At 44.3% G+C, this 21,911-nt stretch overlaps 2 protein-coding genes across 6 annotated transcripts in view; one reads left to right on the top strand and one right to left on the bottom strand.

Moving 5' to 3' along the window:
* LOC144480456 (neogenin-like) overlaps positions 1 to 15,492 on the top strand; it is a 211,059-nt gene extending 195,567 nt beyond the window's left edge. For 2 of the 4 annotated variants that reach the window (XM_078199894.1, XM_078199895.1), the window contains exons 21-28: positions 5,157 to 5,234; positions 5,687 to 5,834; positions 6,615 to 6,850; positions 7,828 to 7,920; positions 9,583 to 9,732; positions 11,782 to 12,039; positions 12,236 to 12,372; positions 13,843 to 15,492. In XM_078199894.1, coding sequence (XP_078056020.1) covers positions 5,157 to 5,234; positions 5,687 to 5,834; positions 6,615 to 6,850; positions 7,828 to 7,920; positions 9,583 to 9,732; positions 11,782 to 12,039; positions 12,236 to 12,372; positions 13,843 to 13,926 — 1,184 coding nt within the window. In that variant the 3' untranslated portion in view covers positions 13,927 to 15,492. The remainder of the gene's footprint in view (positions 1 to 5,156; positions 5,235 to 5,686; positions 5,835 to 6,614; positions 6,851 to 7,827; positions 7,921 to 9,582; positions 9,733 to 11,781; positions 12,040 to 12,235; positions 12,373 to 13,842) is intronic. The other 2 variants (XM_078199896.1, XM_078199897.1) reach the window with 1 other exon arrangement.
* A 1,139-nt stretch (positions 15,493 to 16,631) lies between these two features.
* The window catches only part of bbs4 (Bardet-Biedl syndrome 4), a 56,795-nt gene continuing 51,515 nt past the window's right edge, over positions 16,632 to 21,911 (bottom strand). For both annotated transcript variants that reach the window (XM_078199899.1, XM_078199900.1), the window contains exons 16-17: positions 21,446 to 21,656; positions 16,632 to 19,420 (exon numbers count right to left, since the gene is read on the bottom strand). In XM_078199899.1, coding sequence (XP_078056025.1) covers positions 19,314 to 19,420; positions 21,446 to 21,656 — 318 coding nt within the window. In that variant the 3' untranslated portion in view covers positions 16,632 to 19,313. The remainder of the gene's footprint in view (positions 19,421 to 21,445; positions 21,657 to 21,911) is intronic.

Genomic DNA, 21,911 nt, shown 5'->3' on the forward strand with positions numbered 1-21,911 from the left:
TCGGAGGTGCTGATACTCGCAATGTCGCACTGAGGGGGTGCTGCAGTGTTGGAGGCGCTGTCACTTGCAGTGCCGTACTGAGGGAGTGCTGTAGATGAGACATTAAACTGAGGCCCAGTCTATTCCCTCATTTGCAGAGCAGTGGAGTTGCTGTATCCTGAACAATATTTATCACTCTAACAAGATCAGTAAAGCAGGTTATCTGGTCATTACCTCACTGTCATGAGATATTTTCTACATTGCAACAGTGATTATACTTCAAAAATACTTTATTGATCTAAAACGCTTTGAGGCATTCTGAGGTTGTGAAAGATGCTATATAAATACGTCTTTTTTTAGTTAACAGTCTGGAACATAGACCCTATTTCATTGAGCAATCCCTGGGTGAGTGCCATCAGAGTCACAGCCTGATTTATTTGGAATTCTTTATTCTAGTGCTAAATGCACATTCCTTTGGACATTTCCAATTGTAACATTAACCGTATCAGTGTATTATTGATAACTCCATATTGTCTGCTATGGTTAAATACTGACCATAGTAACCTCCATCGTATCCCTGAGATCTGCCCTACCTGCTCAACCAACCACCGACAAATCATTTGCCATCTTTGTAAGTTTCACCCTCTTGACAAGCGTTCCATATTCCAGAATGATAGGGAGTGGGATAGCTTGATCTTGGTTTCGGACAAAGCTCGGCACAATATAGAGGGCCGAAGGGCCTGTACTGTTCTACGTTCTATATTCAGTATCTTTGGGTAGCAAATTGCGCTGAAATTAATCATCTTAGCTTGGTGTTCAGAGGGAATCAGTTCTCATTGTACACTAATCTTAAACGGTTAATATGCAGGTACAGCAATTAGCAAAACAAATGTATGTTGGTCTTTATTGTAAGTGGGGTGTAAAGTCGTACAACTGTTTGGTGAGACCACATCTGGAATACTGTGCGCAGTTTGGTCTTAAAGAAGGATTTACGTTCAATGGAGGGGGTGTGACAGAGGTTGACGAGATTGACTCCTGGAGTGTGAGGCTTGTCCTATAGTGTCCTGGAATGCATAGGTTAGAGGGATTAGTGGGTAAAATATGTAGGGATATGGGGATAGGGGTTGGGTGGGATTGTGGTTAGTGCAGACTCGATGGGCCGAATGGCCTCTTTCTGCACTGTAGGATTCTGATTCTGATTCTATAGGACAGACCGAGTACAAAGGATCTTTATTGGAAGAATGGGAGGTGATCTTATTGAAATGGATAAGATGTTAGAGGGCTTGCCGGGGTAAATGCTGTCAGGATGTTTCTTGTGCTGGAGTGTCTAGAACTGTGGGGGGAGGAGGTGGGGTGGGGGGGGTGGGGGTGGTGGTCACAGGCTCAGGGTAAGGGGTCAGGCATTTCGGACTGAGGTGAGGAGAAATTTCTTCACTCTGAGAATTGTGAACTTTTGTAATTTCCTGAAGGCCAACGATGGTTATTTGTCGAGTCGATTTTAAACTGGGACTGATAGCGTTTTGGACACTATGGGAAATAAGGAATGAGAACATTAGAAATAGGAACAGGAGTAGACCATTCGGCCCCTCGAGCCTGCTGGATTATTCAATCCGATCAGAGCTGACTCTCTGCTGGAGCTGCGCTTTCGCAGTGGTTAGCGCTGCTGCCTCACTCGTGACTAATAAATAAAATTTACTTTACTTTCTTGCCCATTCCGCGGTTAGCTTTCTGAGAGGTGGGGGGGGTCAGCGATATTGCCTGGTACCGTCTGGCTGTGAGGGCACGACGGTGCCAAATGTGGAATGGGCAGCATTTCTCCAGTTTGAGTACTCCCAGCCCCTGTCCCCAGTGTTCGTGAGGAGAATGTTGCAGAGTTGATTCACATGAGATGTCCTTTGGCCTGTCGCTGACATGATGCCGTTGCTAAAAGGTTGTTCACTCTTTTTGTGCTTCCTGTTGAACTTTATCGTGATTACTCGCTCTCAACTTGGTGGTTTCAGATCAGATTGAGAGTAAAGCACGAGGTTTGAGACTGGGGCCACTCTGTGCTGCTGTGAGTGGCAGATTTCCCCTGAAGGAACTACCTGTAAACTCTAATAGTTATTTTTAAGACCTTAAGACATGGGAGCAGAATTAGGCCACTCGGCCCATTGAGTCCGCTCCGCCATTCAATCATGGCTGATATTTTTCTCATCCCCATTCTCCTGCCTTTTCCCCATAACCCCTGATTCCCTTATTAATCAAGAACGTATCTATCTCCGTCTTAAAGACACTCAATGACCTGGCCTCCACAGCCTTCTGCAGCAAAGAGTTCCACAGATTCACCACTCTCTGGCTGAAGAAATTCCTCCTCATCTCTGTTTTAAAGGATCGTCCCTTTAGCCTGAGGTTGTGCCCTCTGGTTCTAGTTTTTCCTACTAGTGGAAACATCCTCTCCACATCCACTCTATCCAGGCCTCGCAGTATCCTGTAAGTTTCAACAAGATCCCCCCTCATCCTTCTAAACTCCAACGAGTACAGACCCAGAGTCCTCAACCATTTCTCATACAACAAGCTCTTCATTCCAGAGATCATTCTTGTGAACCTCCTCTGGACCCTTTCCAAGGCCAGCACATCCTTCCTTACCTATGGGTCCCAAAACTGCTCACAATTCTCCAAATGGGGTCTGACCAGAGTCTTATACAGCGTCAGAAGTACATCCCTGCTCTTGTATTCTAGCCCTGTTGACATGAATGCTAACATTGCATTTGCCTTCCTAACTGCCGACTGAACCTGCATGTTAACCTTAAGAGGATCTTAAACAAGGACTCCCAAGTCCCTTTGTGTTTCTGATTTCCTAAGCATTTTCCCATTTAGAAAATAGTCTATGCCTCCATTCCTCCTTCCAAAGTGCATAACCTCGCACTTTTCCACATTGTATTCCATCTGCCACTTCTTTGCCCACTCTCCTAACCTGTCCAAGTCCTTCTGCAGCCCTCCTGCTTCCTCAATACTACCTGCCCCTCTACATATCTTTGTATCATCTGCAAATTTAGCAACAGTGCCTTCAGTTCCTTCCTCCAAATCGTTAATGTATATTGTGAAAAGTTGTGGTCCCAGCACTGACCCCTGAGGCACACCACTAGTCACCGGCTGCCATCCTGAGAAAGACCCCTTTATCCCCACTCTCTGCCTTCTGCCAGTCAGCCAATCCTCTATCCATGCCAGGATCTTACCCTTAACACCATGGGTTCTTAACTTATTTAACGGCCTCCTATGCGGCACCTTGTCAAAGGCCTTCTGGAAATCTAAGTAAATCACGTTCACTGGTTCTCCTTTATCTAACTTTCTTGTTCCCTCCTCAAAGAACTCTAACAGATTTGTCAGACATGACTTCCCCTTGACAAAGCCGTGCTGACTCAGTCCTATTTTATCAGGCACTTCCAAGTACTCTGCGATCTCATCTTTAATAATGGACTCTAAAATCTTGCCAATGACCGAAGTCAGGCTAACCGGCCTATAATTTCCCGTCTGCTGCCTCCCTCCCTTCTTAAACAGCGGTGTTACATTCGCTACTTTCCAATCCTCTGGACCCTCCCTGCCTCCAGTGATTCCTGAAAGATCACCACCAATGCCTCCACAATTTCCTCAGCGATCTCTTTTAGAACCCTGGGGTGTAGCCTATCCGGTCCAGGTGATTTATCCACCTTCAGACCTTTCAGTTTCCCCAGAACCGTCTCCTAAGTGATGGCCACTACACTCACCTGTGCCCCCTGACTCTCCTGGAGCTCTGGCATCCCACTTGTGTCTTCCACCGTGAAGACTGATGCAAAGTAACGATTCAGTTCTTCTGCCATTGCTTTGTTTCCTATTATTACTTCTCCAGCCTCATTTTCCAGTAGTCCAGTGGCTATTTTTGCCTCTCTCTTATCTTTTATGTATTGAAAATACTCTTCCTACCTTCTTTCATATTACTAGCTAGCTTACACTCATATTTGCTCAGTGCTAACGCACAGATTGTCAGGTTTATTGAGGATGTTCAATGATGATCTGTAACTAATTCAGTAGCACAATTACTCAGCCTGTCTCATTGAGTTCCAAAATCTGCATCTACTTTTTTTAAAACTCCAAACCAACTGCATTAACCGATTGCTGGCGTTAGCTGGGACCACTCCTGAATCTGTAGCCAATTCTCTATCAGTCGTTATGGTAACAAGATTGGATTTTTTCTGGTAGGTTTGGTTATTACTGTAAACTCATAAAACCTCTTGGGGCGACAGAGATACTCGCTGTGCATCGGCTGCACTGAGACGGAACTCAGCTTTGGGTCAAGAGAAATATTGAGTGGGTCATTGGTGAAGCAGTTTATTGTGCGATCGGGCAGTGCCGATCTCTCAGTGACCCAGTCACTCTGCACCTTGTAAATCTGTCAGCAAATTCAGAAATTCACCCCCATTCAGCAAGAACCTTTTTCAGTCTTTACCTTTCACCAAAGGCTCGAATTCTGAGATGAGGTGAACAGATGTGGTGCAGTTTCAATGTTTTAGTTCAGCAGTTGTGAGCAGGACTTTAATCAAAGTCACTGATCGAGATAGTGATCCTTACAACAAGACGCAGCAACTATTTACCCAGACACCCCAGTCCGGCTTCTCCCCAACTTCCAGTCACCCACCCCCAAGCCACCTGACACCCCACTCCCTGTCCAGACGCCCCCTCCCCATCCTCACTCCCTGTCCAGATGTCACCTCCCCATCCGCATTCCCTGTCCAGACGCTCCCTCCCCATCCCCACTCCCTGTCCAGACGTCCCTTACCCATCCCCACTCCCTGTCCAGACGCTCCCTCCCCATCCCCACTCCCTGTCCTGACATCTCTTACCCATCACCACTCGCTGTCCAGGCCCACCCAGTTACCATCCAGAAGATCTGTCCCTACAGCTCTGCTAAGCCAGCCCCACCCTGCACCCAGTGTGTGATTTTAATGGTGTGAATTCACCTCATCAAAGGGTTAAGGCGCACTTTCCATTCCAAAATCTTCACTGTGTTCCTCCTGCCTAAAGTGTTCACGTCATTCATCACACTGTGTCCTCACTCTGTGTCGTAGGGATTGAGTAGATGGTAGTCAGTGTGCAGTGCAGATGTTGGGTTTCTGGATGTGCTAATTTTAAACAGCTGGATTGATAACTCTGTGTCTCTGCAGCACTCGGATCATCTGGAAAACTCGGCAAGAATCCTTCACTCATGGACCCAGGCTCAGACACCAGGCATTCTATCAGTGGTAATTATGTTCAGTCTTTGTGTTTCTCACAGTGTCATTAACAAAGCTTCAGGAGAGACGCAAATATCAAATGGAAGTCCCCTCACCCAACCCTGTGTCCTCTCCTCTCACACAGCAAGCAATCCTCAGATAGAATCGCTGTATCTCCAGTTCCCCAGCAACACTCTCTACACAGAACACAATTCCTGCTCCCTTACTGGCTCGAAATGGTTGATAATCAGATCCCTTCCCCATAACAATCTCTGTGAGTTCTCTGCTCTAAATACATTATCAAACCTTGCTGGTACTGACAGCCTCCAATACCAGGACCCTTGGCTTGGGAGTGACTCTGACAGAGTGAGGCGCTTGAGCGCCGGGGACCCTCGGCCTGGGAGAGACCCTCCTCTCATTGACGTGTAGTTTTACTGTTTATACTTTGGTGATTTCTCATTGGTAATGTGTATTTTGCACAGGTCACAACAGCCCTCATGGCAGCCCCACATCGAGCTTGGACAGCAACACCATGCTCATCATCATCATCTCCGCCGGAGTCTTCACCATCATCATTGTGGTCATCATCGCTTTAATCTGCACTCGGAGGACCAACTACCAGCAGAAAAAGTGAGGAGGAAACTACTTCCAAACACTGCACGTCCCACTCCACACACTGATTCAAATCTAACCCAAACTGCACTCTCCTTATTCATTGTCTAGAAGGTTCCAACATGAGATTAAATTGAGAAGTTTCAATTTGGTATTGGACAGACTCAAAACTCCAAACTACCCCGAACTTGGCACTAATAGCAAACACACCAAGCCAGCAGGGTAACTGGTGTGGCAAACACAGGATTCCACACGAGTACACCAAGTGCTTTATTTTTTGATTCTATTTGAAGCATTTTCTTTGGACGGCATAGAGGGAGCTTTACTCTATATCTAACGCTGTGCTGTACCTGTCCTGGGAGTGTTTGATGGCTGGCTGTAGGGATTCGCATTCTAATCAGTATTCTGTAACTTGATTTCTGTGTCTCTGTGCACTGTTTGAGAGCACATTTCCACTCCATCTGACGAAGGAGCAGCGCTCCGAAAGCTAATGGTGTTTGCTACCAAATAAACCTGTTAGACTTTAACCTGGTGTTGTTAAAACTCTTACTGTGTTTGATGGGGACAGTGTAGAGGGAGCTTTACTCTGTATCTAACCCTACGCTGCACCTGTCCTGGGAGTGTTTGATGGGGACAGTGTAGAGGGAGCTTTACTCTGTATCTAACCCCGTGCTGTACCTGTTGTGGGGGTGTTTGATGATGGCTAATACCCCTTTAACTAACGAAAGTTAAATGTACAGAGTCTGTAATCATGCTCCCTCCCCTCAGTGCCACTCCTATCGGTGTTTTTCCTTCTAGGAAACGTGCAGCTTGTAAATCTGCCAATGGATCTCACAAATACAAAGGCAATTCAAAGGATGTTAAACCCCCTGATCTCTGGATTCACCACGAACGCCTGGAGCTGAAGCCGATCGATAAATCACCGGAACCAAATCCAGTCATGACCGACACCCCGATTCCTCGTAATTCCCAGGACATTACTCCAGTGGAAAATTCCATGGACAAAGACCACCAGCGGAGGAATTCCTATCTGGGTGAGTTCAAAGCTTCAGTTGATGTGACTGGAATCAGTGAACTGCTGTGAGATGTCAGCACCTGACTCTTGGCTGGCAGGGAAGGTTCAGGTAGTGGTGTCTATATTCCTGTTAGGCTGCTGGAAACTAGCTCAATAATTCACACCTTGTAGCTTTATCCCGAATCAATGAGGCTTTGTACAAATAAACAGAAAGAAAAAGTGAATGAAGATCTCACACACGCACCCTGTCCAAAACACAAGTCCTGCTCACTCTCCCAACTGCTAGTGATAATTATTGGGAAATAAAGCAGGGAAAACTGGGAAAAGCTAGAAATACTCAGCATTATGTGAAGCAAGGGACAGAGTTAATGTTTCACATCTGTGACCTTTCATCACAACAGTTCTGACGTTTTGCATTTTTATTTCCTCACCTTCCCGCTCAATGTCCTGCGATTGCACAGAAATGTCCTGATCGGCACGGGGTTTTACAGAGATAACAGCAACTTACTGCTGGAATCTGAAACAAAAACAGAAAATGCTGGAACACCTCAGCAGGTCTGACAGCATCTGTGGAGAGAGAATAGAGCCAACAGTTCGAGTCTGGAGACCCTTCCGAGCCGAGCAAATGTCCAGAGATAGATTAACTTAAACAGATTGAAATGTATAAATTAAGGAAGGGAGTGAATCTGGCAAATGCTGAATTTCTTCAGGTGACAGTTAGAGCTGCTTGTGACTGGGTTAAGATCACCTCACATAGCGTGGGAATGCCTGAGGGGGTCGGAGAGGAACTTCCCAGCTTTATATTTCCCACATTGAGTTGGGCTTTTATCTGTTCTCCTGCTCTCAGGTGAGGTGGTTTTTGGGTGTGAGGAGTGAGTGAGGCAGTGGTGTAGGAGCAGACAACCTTTCCCTGTCTGTCATTGTTGGTATGGTTAAAGCCTTTTCCGCTGGCTGTGTGCACAGTCGGTGACGATTATGGGATGTTTCTGTTTGCAGGCCGTGAACTGGAAGATGGCATTTCCACTCTGAATGGGAGGCGAGGACTCCGGCCAAAGATGATGATGCCTTTTGATGCCCAGCCGCCTCAGCGTATGTGCTAACATTTCTCACCTGGCCTTTTGAGGATTGTGTTAATTAAAAGTGCAGAAATGTCTGAGCCGGGGTTAACTCTGGATGAATTGACTCCTCTGGAGGCTGTGTGGATGAAAGCAGTGTTTCACTAATCCACACAGAGCCCAAGTCCAGTTACAATTCCTGCTTCTAGATATGGAGGATCCAAGGTCAGAATCCAGGAATTCCTGCTGGAAGGTGGATTCCAGTTGGCACCCAGAGGCAATGCTCTTGAAATCGGGACATTGGCTGATGCTGTCAGCTGCACCTCTTAGGGAGCTGGTGGATTTATTACCAGTTAAGAGAAAAAAAAGAGAAAAATTAATGAAAGGAAAGATTAATGATATTGCAACGTATTTGAGTCCAGTTGCTTTTTATCAACTCGGTTTAAAGTTCAGCAGAAACCCTTCATGAATTTGCAGCTCATTTTACCTCTTAAACTCCTAAATTGATATTCAGCCATAGTTTTCTGTAACACTGGGCAGATGTGAGTAATTAACAACCTCATCAAAGCATCTCTAATGTGGCTGGAACATAAATCACTGAACTTGCTTTGGTTTCGTGTTGGGTGAAAGTGTGATGAAGGATAGATCCGTCCATCTTAAACACGGTGCCGATATCTTCAAATAACTGTTGGAAAATGACTGATTGCAACCTTCATTTCAGCCATGTGTGTGTCTGCAAAATGGGATTAGTGCGCCTTTAGTGGTAGTTATTGTCAGCGCAGACTCGATGGGCCAAAGGGCCTTTTCTGCGCTTTCTGGTTCTCTGGGGTTTAAAAAGAGCAGATAATAAATAATCAAAGAGAAAAAGAACACCATTTGTTTCATAGTGGGGCTGTGTGAGATCCAACTTCAGAACAACAGTCAGAACCTCAATTGGTTATTCCCTTGTTCAACAGGGAGACTTTCGGTCTAATTATTGGGCCTGGGATTCTTTAAGACTTTTCAGCGGCACATGTATTTTCCCTTGGGCATTCGCTCTCCCACTCCGTGCCCTGATCATCAGGCTCTGAGAGCCAACCTTCTCTTGCTCCAAGACAGAAGGTGGTGAGTTTGAGTCCCATCCAGATATTTTGATAGCTAACGGTGACCCTTTAGTGCAGTGGTTAAGGAAAGAAAGACTTGTGTTTATCCAGCACTTTTCTGACGACTCTAGTTCGTTCCAAAACACTTTTCAACAAAGTACTTTTGAAGTGTAGTCACTGCTATAATGTCGGGAGTTCACAATTAAAACACAGCAAGATCCCACAAACTGCTCTTTCAGTATGCAGTTCCTTTAAATTGTTTTTGCAAATGATGTGCCTTATCATAGAATGAGGCTGCACAGTATCTCCGGCCCCAGAGCACACAGCTTCACAACAGATCTCTCTGTCCATCTGAGGGCAGAGGCAGTCTCGGTTTAACGTCACATCTGAAAGGTGAGGGGCATGAAGCAGGGTTCTCTGTTAGTATAGCATCCTGAATATGGATGCCAGGATGTGCAGTTAGGAGGAATCGTAAATGCTGGGTTGTGACAAGGGGTTCTGAATGGGATGGGGAGTCCTGAATGTGGTTGATGTGCCTAGGTTCAGGGGGTAGGGTTTCTCTGGATCCCTGCAGTTGGTTCTATGTGTGAAGTGCTCTCTGTATTCATTCACAGCTGTGATTAGTGCCCATCCCATCCATTCACTCGACAACCCTCATCATCATCACCTCTGTGACGGACCTTCATCCCCAACTCGCAGCTACCTTCGGCATCAGATCAGCAGCCGGCCGCTTGGCTCCTCAGTAGACAGGGCAAATTCTACAGGTGAGATCTCAGGCCTGACACCTCGGAACAGTCTGCTGCCTTTAGCTTTATTCCTTCTTCTGTGTGAGGGGCAGCAGTCAGTCAGCATCCTGTCCACGATATATTGGATTCATTCTCTCTTATTCAGGGAAGGGAATCCCTGATCAATATTTCAATTCTCAATCTCTGGAAACACTGTGTTGGTTTTGAACTTCTCAGTCTCTGCCCCAAGGAAGTATTCAATGAACGGTAGACACTAGGAAGTTCTGTGAACAAAGGGACCTTGGTGTGTTTGTCCACAGATCTCTGAAAGCGGAAGGGAATGTTAATAGGGTGGTGATAAAGGCATTTGGGGCACTTGCCTTTACCAATCGAGGCATAGATTACAAAAGCAGGGAAGTCATGTTGGAGTTGTATAGAACTTCGGTGAGGCCACAGCTGGATCACTGTGTACAGTTCTGGTCGCCACATTATAGGAAAGATGTGATCGCACTGGAGGGAGTGCAGAGGAGATTTACCAGGATGCTGCCTGGGATGGAACATTTAAGTTATGAAGAGAGGTTGGGTAGGCTTGGGTTGTTTTCGTTGGAGCAGAGAAGACTGAGGGGGCGACCTGATCGAGGTGTACAAGATTATGAGGGGCGTGGACAGAGTGGATAAGGAGCAGCTGTTCCCCTTAGTTGAAGGGTCAGTATTGAGGGAACTTAGGTTCATGGTGAGGGGCAGGAGGTTTAGGGGGAATGTGAGGAAATACTTTTTGCCCAGAGGGTGGTGAGGGTCTGGAATGCGCTGCCTGGGAGGGTGGTGGAGGCGGGATGCCTCACATCCTTTAAAAAGCATCTGGATGAGCACTTGGCACATCATAACATTCAGGGCTATGGGCCAAGTGCTGGCAGATGGGATTGGGTGGGAGGTCAGGGGTTTCCAATGTGTCGGTGTAGACCCAATGGGCCGAAGGGCCTCTTCTACGCTGTATGATTCTGTGACATTTGGGTTGCGTTTCCTACAGCTCCAGCTGTTATATTAGGATGAACGGTAATGGTGAGGCTGGAAATAACACGAGGTATTTATCTCGGACAGTGAGTTTAGGGCCAGGGAATGTGAAAACTTCATTTACAAACCTTGAGCGAGGCTACGGAAGTTGGGAAGCAGGGGAGTGAATGTAAAACAGTGTCCTGGGGTAAGGAATTGTTATCGGCTCAGACGGAACCTTTAAGATGATTCACTTGTTTCCAGGAGTGAAACAAGAATGAGGCAGATTGAGAGATAATTAACAACTGCTGAAAAGTTGGGTCTTTTTTCCATTAGTACAATACAAATTAGCTGGCAATGTATCAGTTTTTCAAGTTCTGAAAGCATGGGACAGGGTAGATAGATGCACATTGTTTAAATGTAGTTGAAGGATCATGGTTGAGGAGCTATAAATACATGATTAAATGTCAGAGATTTAGGACAGGGCAAACAAAACGTCTTTACACAGAGAACTGTGAGGCTGTGGAATTCATTCACGGGGCAGTGGGAATGGAAACAACTTTAGCATGAAAAGTAGATTGGAGAGGGGAATGAAGGAGATGAGATTGAAAGGATGTGGGAACAGGATAGGCGATTGTGAATAGACTATTTGACAGTGTGGGAGGGTAACAGGAACTGGTTGGGCTGTTTTGTGTTGCAACTTTTATGTATTTCATCAAACTAATGGTTCTAACTAATGTTAATTGGATTAAGTACAGCATTTGCCTTTGCTGGTTGTAATGTCACCTCGAGAAACTCAAACCCAATTCAGGATACCATTCCTCAGATGGCTTTCTTTGTGCTAGACTAACCTAGGGACGTGGTTATCAGAGACTCTTCTATAAATCACACGGTGAGGCAAAGAAAATGTCTGTTGACTTGTTCAGTAGTTTAGAAAGGAGAATAACCTCTTTACACAGTGAGTCCATTTATGTATTTTTTGTTCTACAAATATTAAACATCTAGATCTGAGACCATGTGGATTGTTAAAATAGTTCAGACTTCAAGGTTTGGAGATACCTTCGAGTGTTGACTGTTTCTTGATGATTCCTGTTCCAGAATCTGTACGAAATACACCAAATAGCGACATGTCACCAGCGCCCAGTTCACAGGTTCACCCAGTGGATAACATTGAGGCGGACGTACCTGCAGTTTCATATTTGCCTGGCTCTCAGGAGGAAGAGTCCAATCGCAATGTCCCGACAGCCCATGTGCGCCCATCCCACCCACTGAAAAGCTTTGCTGTGATTGCCATTCCGCCTGCCAGCACCAACTATGAAGCGACATCGTCCAGTACACCATTACTGTCCCAGACAGGTGAGCAAACTGGTTAGGGTTAACCTGCCAATGTACAAGAGGTTCACATTGGGAGGGGTCAAACTTTCAGTATATTTTGTATGTTCCTCATGCGCTGCGTGTTTGTATAAGATGTCAATGTAAACTTTGTCATGTTGCACATGGGGGTGGGGTGGGGATTGTATGATAATCCTGATAGATCTTGTTTCAATTACAGGAACAAACCCTCAGGTACACTCAGTGAAGACGGCATCAATAGGAACTCTCGGTAGGAGCAGATCCCCTATGGCAGTCACTGTACCCAGTGCACCAGATGTTGCAGAATCCACCAAAATGCTGGAGGACTCTGATAGTGTAGGTTTGAATTGATTTTGTCCAAGTGTTGGGTTGCGAGACTCTCAGGAACGGGGTCATCCCTTTCCTCCTCTTAGCCACCATTCAAATCAGCTAAACATTTCAATACTCACCGCCACCCTTGCCACTTACACAGGAAGGATGAGTTTAGCAATAGCCAACCATCATAGGTTTTTAAACTATCCCATCCCACCTCACTTTAAATCTTTTAAATCTTGTTTTTTTTATTATTACTGTTGGTTTTGTTTCCTCTGGGTAACCTCATTTTCCTGATCGCTGACCTCTGTCACCAGGCCGGGCAGATGGAGCGTAGTGTTTATGTCACTGGTCTAGTAATCCAGAGGCCCAGGCTAATGCTCTGGGGACCCGGGTTCAAATCCCACCTCAGCAGCTGGTGGAATTTTAAATTCAATTCGTAAAATCTGGAATTGAAAACTAGCTTCAGTAATGATGACCATGAAACCATTGTCAATTGTTGTAAAACCTCATCTGGGTCACTAATGTCCCTTTAGGGAAGGAAATCTGCCATCCTTACCTGATCTGGCCTACATGTGACTCCAGAGCCACAGCAATGTGGCTGGCTCTTAACCGCCCTCTGAAATGGCTTTGCAAGCCACTCAGTTCAAGGGCAATTAGGGATGGGCAAAAAATGCTGGCCCAGCCAGTGACGCCCACATCCCCTGAAAGAATAAAAGAAAAAAAGGCCATTAGACTTGTGCGTTACTTGCAGTCTGTGTTCCTCAACTTACTGTTTGACATATGTGGGTTTCTATGTTCTGACTGGATGTATGCTATTGAATAGTCTCAGATTCGGTCAGATTTCCTCTGGCTTTGATCTCCAGATTGAGCTGAGATAGGGATAGCCTGCCTCCCTCCTGTATGATCATTAACATACAAACACTTGAAGAAGCCTTTGAAGATTTATTTTCCTTTGTTGGGGAATGTGAGGATCAGCCATGATCTAGTTGAATGGCAGGGCAGGCTTGAGGGGTGGAGTAACCTTTCCCGGCTCATATTTCTTACGTTCCACCTGATATCAATGACTCACTCAGAGGAACCTCATCCCATCACTCAGTATGTTGGAGTTTTGCTGAGTAGTTCTTAAGCAAGACTTGGTTAGCACTGCTGCCTCACAGCACCAGGGACCCTGGTTCAGTTCTGGCCTTGGGTGTATGTCTGTGTGGAGTTTGCCCCGTGTCTGTGTGGGTTTCGTCCCACACTCCAAAGATATGTGGGTTAGGTTGATTGGCCATGCTAAATTGCCCCTTAGTGTCAGGGGGATTAGCAGGGTAAATATGTGGGGTTACGGGGATAATGTCTGGGTGGGATTGTTGTTGGTGCAGGCTCGATGGGCTGAATGGCCTCTTTCTGCACTGTAGGGATTCTATAATTTTATGTGTGCCCCTAAGAAATAATGTCTTGTTCTGAGGAAATATTTTATAAGCTGTAATCTTCCACCTCTCTCTGCAGAATTACGGCCCAGATGAACTGACAGAAGAGATGACACACCTCACAGGGTTAATGAAGGATCTGAATGTTATCACTACAGCATAAATGCAGTCAGAATACATCAGTTACACAAACTGAAAGCAGAGCAGGTCTGCAAGGAGTATGTACAAAAGACACCCAGAGGGTCGGATACATAATGTAATGTGTTAAAGTCTCGTGGAAACTGCCTTTGTCACGATTTCAGTCCAGTGGATCCAGACTTGTGGATATCACAAAATCCAGCCAATGCCATGGAATCTGACGACTCTCAGCTCTGACGGACCTCTGCTGGTTTGGAAAAGTACTGGAGGCACCGGTATAGTGTTCAACATTCGATATCGTCTATTTACTGCGTGTTTACGTTTTCTGGTGTTATGAAAAGAATGTTGAATTGTTACTTTGGTATCCAGATGTGACATTTGACTGCCTCACCATAAGCTGACGTGAGATGCATCAGTTAATAATGTGGCCATTTCTTGCTTCCTCTGCATCACACAGTGCCATGGCATACAGACTCTACTCTGCATCCTTCTGATCAAACTGCCAAGTTATCTGCGTTCATCACTGTGATCTTTTAGCAAACTTCAGAATATTCCTGCTAGACTTGGCAAGTTAGCTGATTAAAGCACAATTAGGAAGAAGGAACTGGCAAGTCCAACCCACAAATAACTTGAGGCTGAGCATGACTCAGAAAGCACATCGATTTAAACAAAATGTGTGCAGCAGTTGACATTTTATATGAAGAATATCTTTACATGTTCTACTGGAAAATCATTTAGCCATAAAAGAAAAGCTAGGTAAACCCTACCAAATGGGTTCTGATTACAGGTTCTTTATTAAACCCTATCAGACGGGTTCCAATTACATAGCCAGCATTAAACCCTATTGAATGGGTTCCAATCGTAGGATCTTCCATGATCGGATTTGATTTTCCAGCTCCTCACTGAATCTTGTTGAGTGAGTGCATTCCGGTTACTGGATCCGTATTGAACCCAGAAAATGGGTATGAGTTTACTGTACATTCAGTGGACCCTGTTGGATGGGTGCCAATTACATGATTCTTGGATCAACCCTGTAAATTGGGTTGAGATTAGATTATCTTTTTAATTAATGTAGTGAGTTCCAATTACAGGAAACTCTTTTCCTCCTTTTTTTCACCCTCTCCATAACATCATTGTAATTGCTTCTACAAGTCTAGGTTTTACTTTGTTTGTGAATATTGCTTCCCTATGTACATCACCATGAATGTTAATATAACTGTTTAAGGAAATTTATTGTAATGAATATAACTGAACAAAGCTATTGTGAAGATTTAGAACTCTCCCCCAGTTGTAGGCAGTAAGATCTGTTTTGCACTTTTTTCATCCTTTTACAAAGAACCGTTTTCTTATGGCCTGTGTTTAAACTTAGGAAAACCTCTGGTGTATCTGTAGTGTCCTCATTAGCAAAAGCAGCTTTTTGTTTTCCAAGGATGCTGTAGGTGCAGTCTGTTTATTAATCATGATGTAGGAACGATGCAAACTACTGTAGTTTATGTACAAAGAACTTTGCTAGTAGCATACTCTGTGGCTTTTTTTAAATCTCATGTTTTAATGTAATATTGGAATTCCAATACATTTTGTATTCAACCAGTAGGAGTGTGAATGTAGACTTTTATTCACGGTTTGTGTGATGGAAAATCAAAGCAACTTAAGAGCAACTAGTTCCTTTGATGGATTAATATATAATTGCAACATGTTATTTGATCCAATGGTCATTAGGTTCAATTCCTTTCTGCTGAGTTTGCCTATCTCTCAGTTGGAGCACTCAAGCTGGTACCTGGATATAGGGAAAAATCAGCCAGGTCCCTGCTCATTATTAGCCAGAGCTTGCTTACTGAAAAGTGCCCCAATAAAGTAGACAACTGGGAAGCGGAGGAAATGAGGAAATATTTAATTAAACCTTTGTCCTGTAGCTCTGTGCCCAGAAGGAATTGGGCTGATCTTTCTCATTCGACTTCTCCTGGACACAACGGCAGCAAAGAGAGGAATTGCTCAAGCTGCCTGAGGCATTGGAGTTCAACCCAGCAGGTGAATACTAATGTTGTAAATTCACATGCCGTCTCCCACAACCATCTTTGGGTTTCAAGGACAGTGGGGAAAACACACAAAGCAGATGAACCTCACACCTTAGTGTTCCTCGAGACTGGTAAGAATGAATAATATATGATTGCCCCCTCGATTAACCATCTCGGTAAGAGCAGTAAATCATACTGCATTAGTGCTGACTGAAGACTCTCAGATCCTTGAAATTCTTCCACGATTTCTGGCTATACCTATGTGCACTTGAGTTCTCACACGAGGCAAGAATAATGTGTTCAAATTAAACAAGTCTTAAACAAACAGAATTGAGATTTATTCAGCCCCCATGTCGCCAACTCAATTTTGTGCTGCAGTGAAAGTTGATAAAATCGACAAGACCATGAATTCAATTTTATAATTCCATCAGAACTACAGCTCAGAACCAGTGCAGAGGAGCAGGCCGTAGAGATTCATGTTTGCTGTTCAGATTAAGGGGACGTATAACACATGTAAAGCAATAGATTGTTAGACACATAGCATAGATTGATGTAAGCCTGCCTAGAATCCATTGCCCTAATGACTTCTGTTTTAAAGATTGACTTGTATTGCATTTGGTAATTGTGCAGTGCCTGTTTCTCAGGTAAGGAGGCAATTTGTAATGACATTGAGCATGTGACAATCTGACGAGGGAAACTATTAGAGAAAAACATGAAAGATCCAACATTTTTAATTTTAGGAAAGCTTTATGAAGCAACATAGACATCATAACAGATCTAATGTCTGCTACTTAGCAATGTCAGGCAACATTTTTCAAAAAACATTAGTTTACAACTGGCCAGATAGGTGCTCTCATTCAGAACCTAAAAATCTGTCCATTTAACCTTAACAAAAATAAAATTGTAAAGGATATCTCAAAAGCTAAGAAAATAAATGTATTTAAAAATCACAAATGCCTGCAATTTCACAGGGATGGGGGCATAACTCCAACTGAAGCAACGTTGAATGCTCCCAGCGGCTATCAGAGAACCCCCATGGGAATTTACCCAAAAACATTTTCCTACGGACAGAGGAACTGTGAGGATTGCTGCCAACAACAAGAGCTACAATTTAGAAGGATTAGGGAGGAATATCCGATAGAGGTCGGCCAACTGTTGTGTGAATCCTTTAACAGGACTTGGTAATTTTCCTCTGAAAATTTAAATTCCTCATCCATGGGCTCACCCCGCCCTTTATCAGGAATTTCCTCCAAATCTACAATTCTCCAAAACTATCATGCAATCTCCAACTCGGTCCAGCATTGGCAGCAATTTCCCTCAGCTGTCTCGGCCCTATGCTCTACAATTCCCTCTTAAACCTCTCACTCCTTCAAAGCGACCTCTTGAACCAAGCTTTGGGTCACCTTTCCCGATCGCCTGATGTTGCCCAGTGTCACGTTTTGTCTGATAACAATCCTGTGAAATTCTTTGGAACATTTAACTATTTAAGGAGAGACAGATTGGTATTGCTATAGCACTGTGTCTACTTGAGGAAGGACAACAAGTCATGCAGAGGAGATGATCCAGGGTTGGAGAGACAAGAAACTGGTTTTTGCCTCAAGGGGAGACCTGGGTTTGGAAAGTAAATTGAGGATTCTTGTTACAATGAAGGAGATGTTATGAGTTTTTTCCCCTTCATACAAATGGTTCTTAAGGATATGAGATCCATAATAGTTTTTTATCAGGGAAATGGATAAATAAAATGGTTTGAGACGGAGTGCAACTCTTTCCCAAGTTTGGTCAAACAGCCTCCTCCTCAGGCACTGTATAATTCTACTTACAGAAATACTTGTTACCACGGCAAAGCTGCCAAGAGATAATGAGAACTTCCTCCACAATAGCCCTTTCACCACTGAAAATTAAAGCTCTACAAATACCATTGATCCCAAAATGTAAAGGCAATTAGGTTACACATTGTGCCATAACTGACCCTTTATCCACAGTCCCTACAATAGCAATCTCTGTGCAAGTAATGGAAACTTGTATCGAAGAGTGGGTGAATAATGCAACCTTTGTACAAATATGCTTCAGTTTATTGTTTTATGAGCTGATAAACAACAGAACTTCCTCCCTCTACAACGTTCAATTAAATTGTGTATGAAATGTGTCAGAATGCTACCAACAACACGGTTGTTCAGCGAATATTTGACAGAGGAAAGGTACAGTGCCCTCCTGACTATATTGTTTCCCCTAGCTGCCACTGCCCCGCCCGGGTATTTCCTACTCTCCATGGGGCTCAGTTGCAGGGTAACAATGCTGATACTTGCACTAATAGCCATCCATCTTGTCTAAGCCCCATTCAGTCATCTCTGTTACATCCAATCCTTTACTCACCAGAATTTCCTCTCAAATATTGCTTGTTTCCAGTGAGTAATGGAATAAACCCAATCTCCCAGTACAAAGACTAAATGCAGAATCCTTAACCAGTTCTAGCCAGAGACTGGCGAACTCAGCACTGACCAAGAATCTGAATTCTTCTATCCCTCACACCCAGGCAGGTCGTCAATCGTAGCTCCAAAAACTCCAGTGCCCGCCGTAACTAAAGAACAAAGAACAATACAGCACAGGAACAGGCCCTTCGGCCCTCCAAGCCCGCGCCGCTCCCTGGTCCAAACTAGACCATTCTTTTGTATCCCTCCATTCCCACTCCATTCATGTGGCTATCTAGATAAGTCTTAAACGTTCCCAGTGTGTCCGCCTCCACCACCTTGCCCGGCAGCGCATTCCAGGCCCCCACCACCCTCTGTGTAAAATACGTCCTTCTGATATCCGTGTTAAACCTGCCCCCCCCACCCTCACCTTGAACCTATGACCCCCTCGTGAATGTCACTGAGAAGTCCCAGAAATCAGCAGAAAATTGCTTGTGCCAAAATCCTGGGGGTAACAGGCTGCTGTAGGAGGAAGAACCTGAATATTCCAAAGACCGCTCGCTCATCCTTGTTAAAGCAAAGAGGGATATGTCAAAGTTTGGGTTTAGGAGTTGTGTGGGATGAGGGGGGAAGAATGGCCTGGGCAGCCCTCCCCTGTCAAGACAAAGCCAGGTTGTGTGTGGCCCTGGGGCAGATAAGTTGTAGAGATGCCTCAGTTGGGCCCATCCGGAGTTGACTTCCTCCAGCTGACCCTGTTGGAACCAATCTCTCTCTTTCAAATTCTACATGACAAGTGTCTTTTTCGAAAGTCAGCCATGCTGATGGTCTGGACGTTGGAGTCACTGCAGCAGCCTTCATTCCTTGTACACACAGCAGCTCAGACTAACCCGTGAAACAGGTGAGTTTGGAGCAGTGCTAGAATTTTAATTGAATTTAATTACCTATTCTAAGGATCTGCCTGGTGGTCACTGAAGCCAAGTGCCATCACTCTATCTCAGCTCTTGTTTTCTGCTTAGCTCCTCAGTGCCTGAATCTGCACTTGACTCTGGTTCCAAGGGTAAAGATGGAGGTTTCTGCGCTCGCGCTGGGCATCCACCTGCAATGAAAACATTTCAGTTAGTTCACTGTCCGCACTCACCGTATATAAACCATGTTATAGAGTCTGGCCGGTTACTGCTGGTTAATCAAACACAGGTTCACATACTTGTGAAAAAAGCCATATTTGAAACACCATGAAAAAGCATCGACTGATCCATAAAACAGCAGAGGAGATAGTCTGAGCAATTTAAGAGAAACTTCATATTAAACACAAGGGTTATCACAACACACACACACACACAGTAGGAATATACACTTAATAGAAAGATTTGGATGACAAATCTTAAGCATTCAAACTAATAATTTCCTGAAAGTGTAATGAGGTAGAAAATGCCAACATTAATTTTGGGTTTAATAAATAAGGTCAGCGATTAGAAGAGTAACGATGAATTTCTGAAAAGTATTAGTGAGGCCATTGTTACAGAGTGGGGTCAGACACATGATCTGAAGTTTGGCTACTGCTGTTGAATTATATCTTGCAGGTTTGATTCGAGGCATTCTAAGGCAAGGAGATCTATAGGAAAAAGCAAGAGTAGGCCATTCAGCCCCTCCAGCATTCAACTAGATCATGGCTGATATTCTATCTCAAATCCATTATTAGTATTTATTAATTTATTTACTAGTCATAAGTAGGCTGACATTAACACGGCAATGAAGTTATTGTGAAAATCCTCTAGTCACCACACTCCAGTGCTTGTTCGGGTACACAGAGGGAGAATTTAGCATGGCCAATGCACCTAACCAGCATGTCTTTCGGACTGTGGGAGGAAACTGGAGCATGTGGAGGAAACCCACGCAGACACGGGGAGAACGTGCAAACTCTGCACACACAGTGACCCAATCCGGGAATCGAACCCAGGTCCCTGGCGCGCTATGAGGCAGCAGTGCTAACCACTGTGCCACCGTGCCATCCATTCCCTCACACTATCCCTCAATATTTACTATCTAGAAATATATTGTTTTCTGTCATGAATATATTTGATGATTGAGCCTCCACAGTCCTCTTGGCGAGAGAATTCCAAAGATCACCACCCTCTGAATTAAGAAATTCCTCCTCATCTCAGTCCTAAATGGCCCACCTCTCATTCTGTCACCTGGTGCTAGACCGTCAGACAGGGCAGTATCCTTTCTGCTTCTTCATTGTTGACTCCTGTAAGAATTTTGAAGGAGATCACCTTTCATTCTTCTAAACTCTTAGAGAATACAGGTGTGCTCTCACCAAGGCTTTATATAATTGTAGCAAAACCGCTTTACTCCTGTACTCAAATCCTCATGCAATAAAGGCCAACACACCAAATGCCGCCTTTACTGTCTGCTGCACAGGCCTGCTAACTTTAATGACTCATGAACAAGAACACCTAGGCCCCTTTGGACGTTTATACTTCCAAATCTCACCATTTAAGAAACATTCTGTATTTCTGTTTTTTCTACCAAAGTGTGAATCTTCACATTTTTCCACCTTATATTCAATCTGTCACGTCCTTGCCCACTCACTACGCCTGTCTAAATTCTCTTGAAGCCTCTTTGCATCCTCCTCAAACTATTTTCCAATCTAGTGTCAGCTGCAAATTTGGAAATATTACATTTGATTCCATGTCATTGGTATAGACTGTGAACATTTGTAGCCCCAGCACTGATCCTTATGGCACTCCACTAGTAACAGCCTGCCAACGTAAGAATGACCCATTTAGTCCTACTCTGTTTCCTGTCCATGAACCAATCCATGTCAGAATATTACCTCCAATCCCAAATACTCTAATTTGTGCATTTTACTCTCCTATGCAGAGGATTGATAGAAATTCCCCGCTGTTTACATGTCTAAACAGGAATCGTCAAGCAAACATTTATATTAAATACATAAAATTATTCAGTAAACACTTCATTATGTTCATAACTTATCAGAACTAAAGGATACAAATATCCAAGAACTCTGTATTTGGGGAAAAAATCTTTTTGTTAAGAAACAATGACTATTTTCCCCAAATGCAGCAAACCTTGCTGTGGAATTCAATGAGCTTCTTACCGACAGAAAGCTGCATGGTCTTGCTGTATCCTGCAGCTGAAGACATGGCCTGACCCAAAGCCTTGTTCGAGCCCAGGGGTTGCTGGTTTGTGGTGGATTTACTGGATGGGGTCGGGCGCTCTCTCGATTTGGAGTCCTTTATTGGTTTTGTCCAGACCAAATTCTCCCCAACCTGAAGAGCAGCTCCAATCTTCTGAGCCATGTCTACCAGCTGGAAGGCATGAATTACTCATTTAATGAACAGTCTTATCTCCCAACATCTGCCCTAGAACATTCAGCACTGGATCAAGGGGATCACTCAATAAAATGGAAGGAAAGTCACGAGGAGAGATCTCAAGTTCCTGGGAGGGTGAAGCCTCTAAATGGGAGCACAAGTTCAGAAAGTTACTTTGTAAAACAACGCTCAAAATGAAAACCTACCTGTCAGTTATAGTTAGAGAAAGTCAATAGAACAGGAACCTTTCAA

The sequence above is a fragment of the Mustelus asterias genome, chromosome 29, assembly GCF_964213995.1.
Source record: "Mustelus asterias chromosome 29, sMusAst1.hap1.1, whole genome shotgun sequence".
Lineage (NCBI taxonomy): Eukaryota > Metazoa > Chordata > Chondrichthyes > Carcharhiniformes > Triakidae > Mustelus > Mustelus asterias.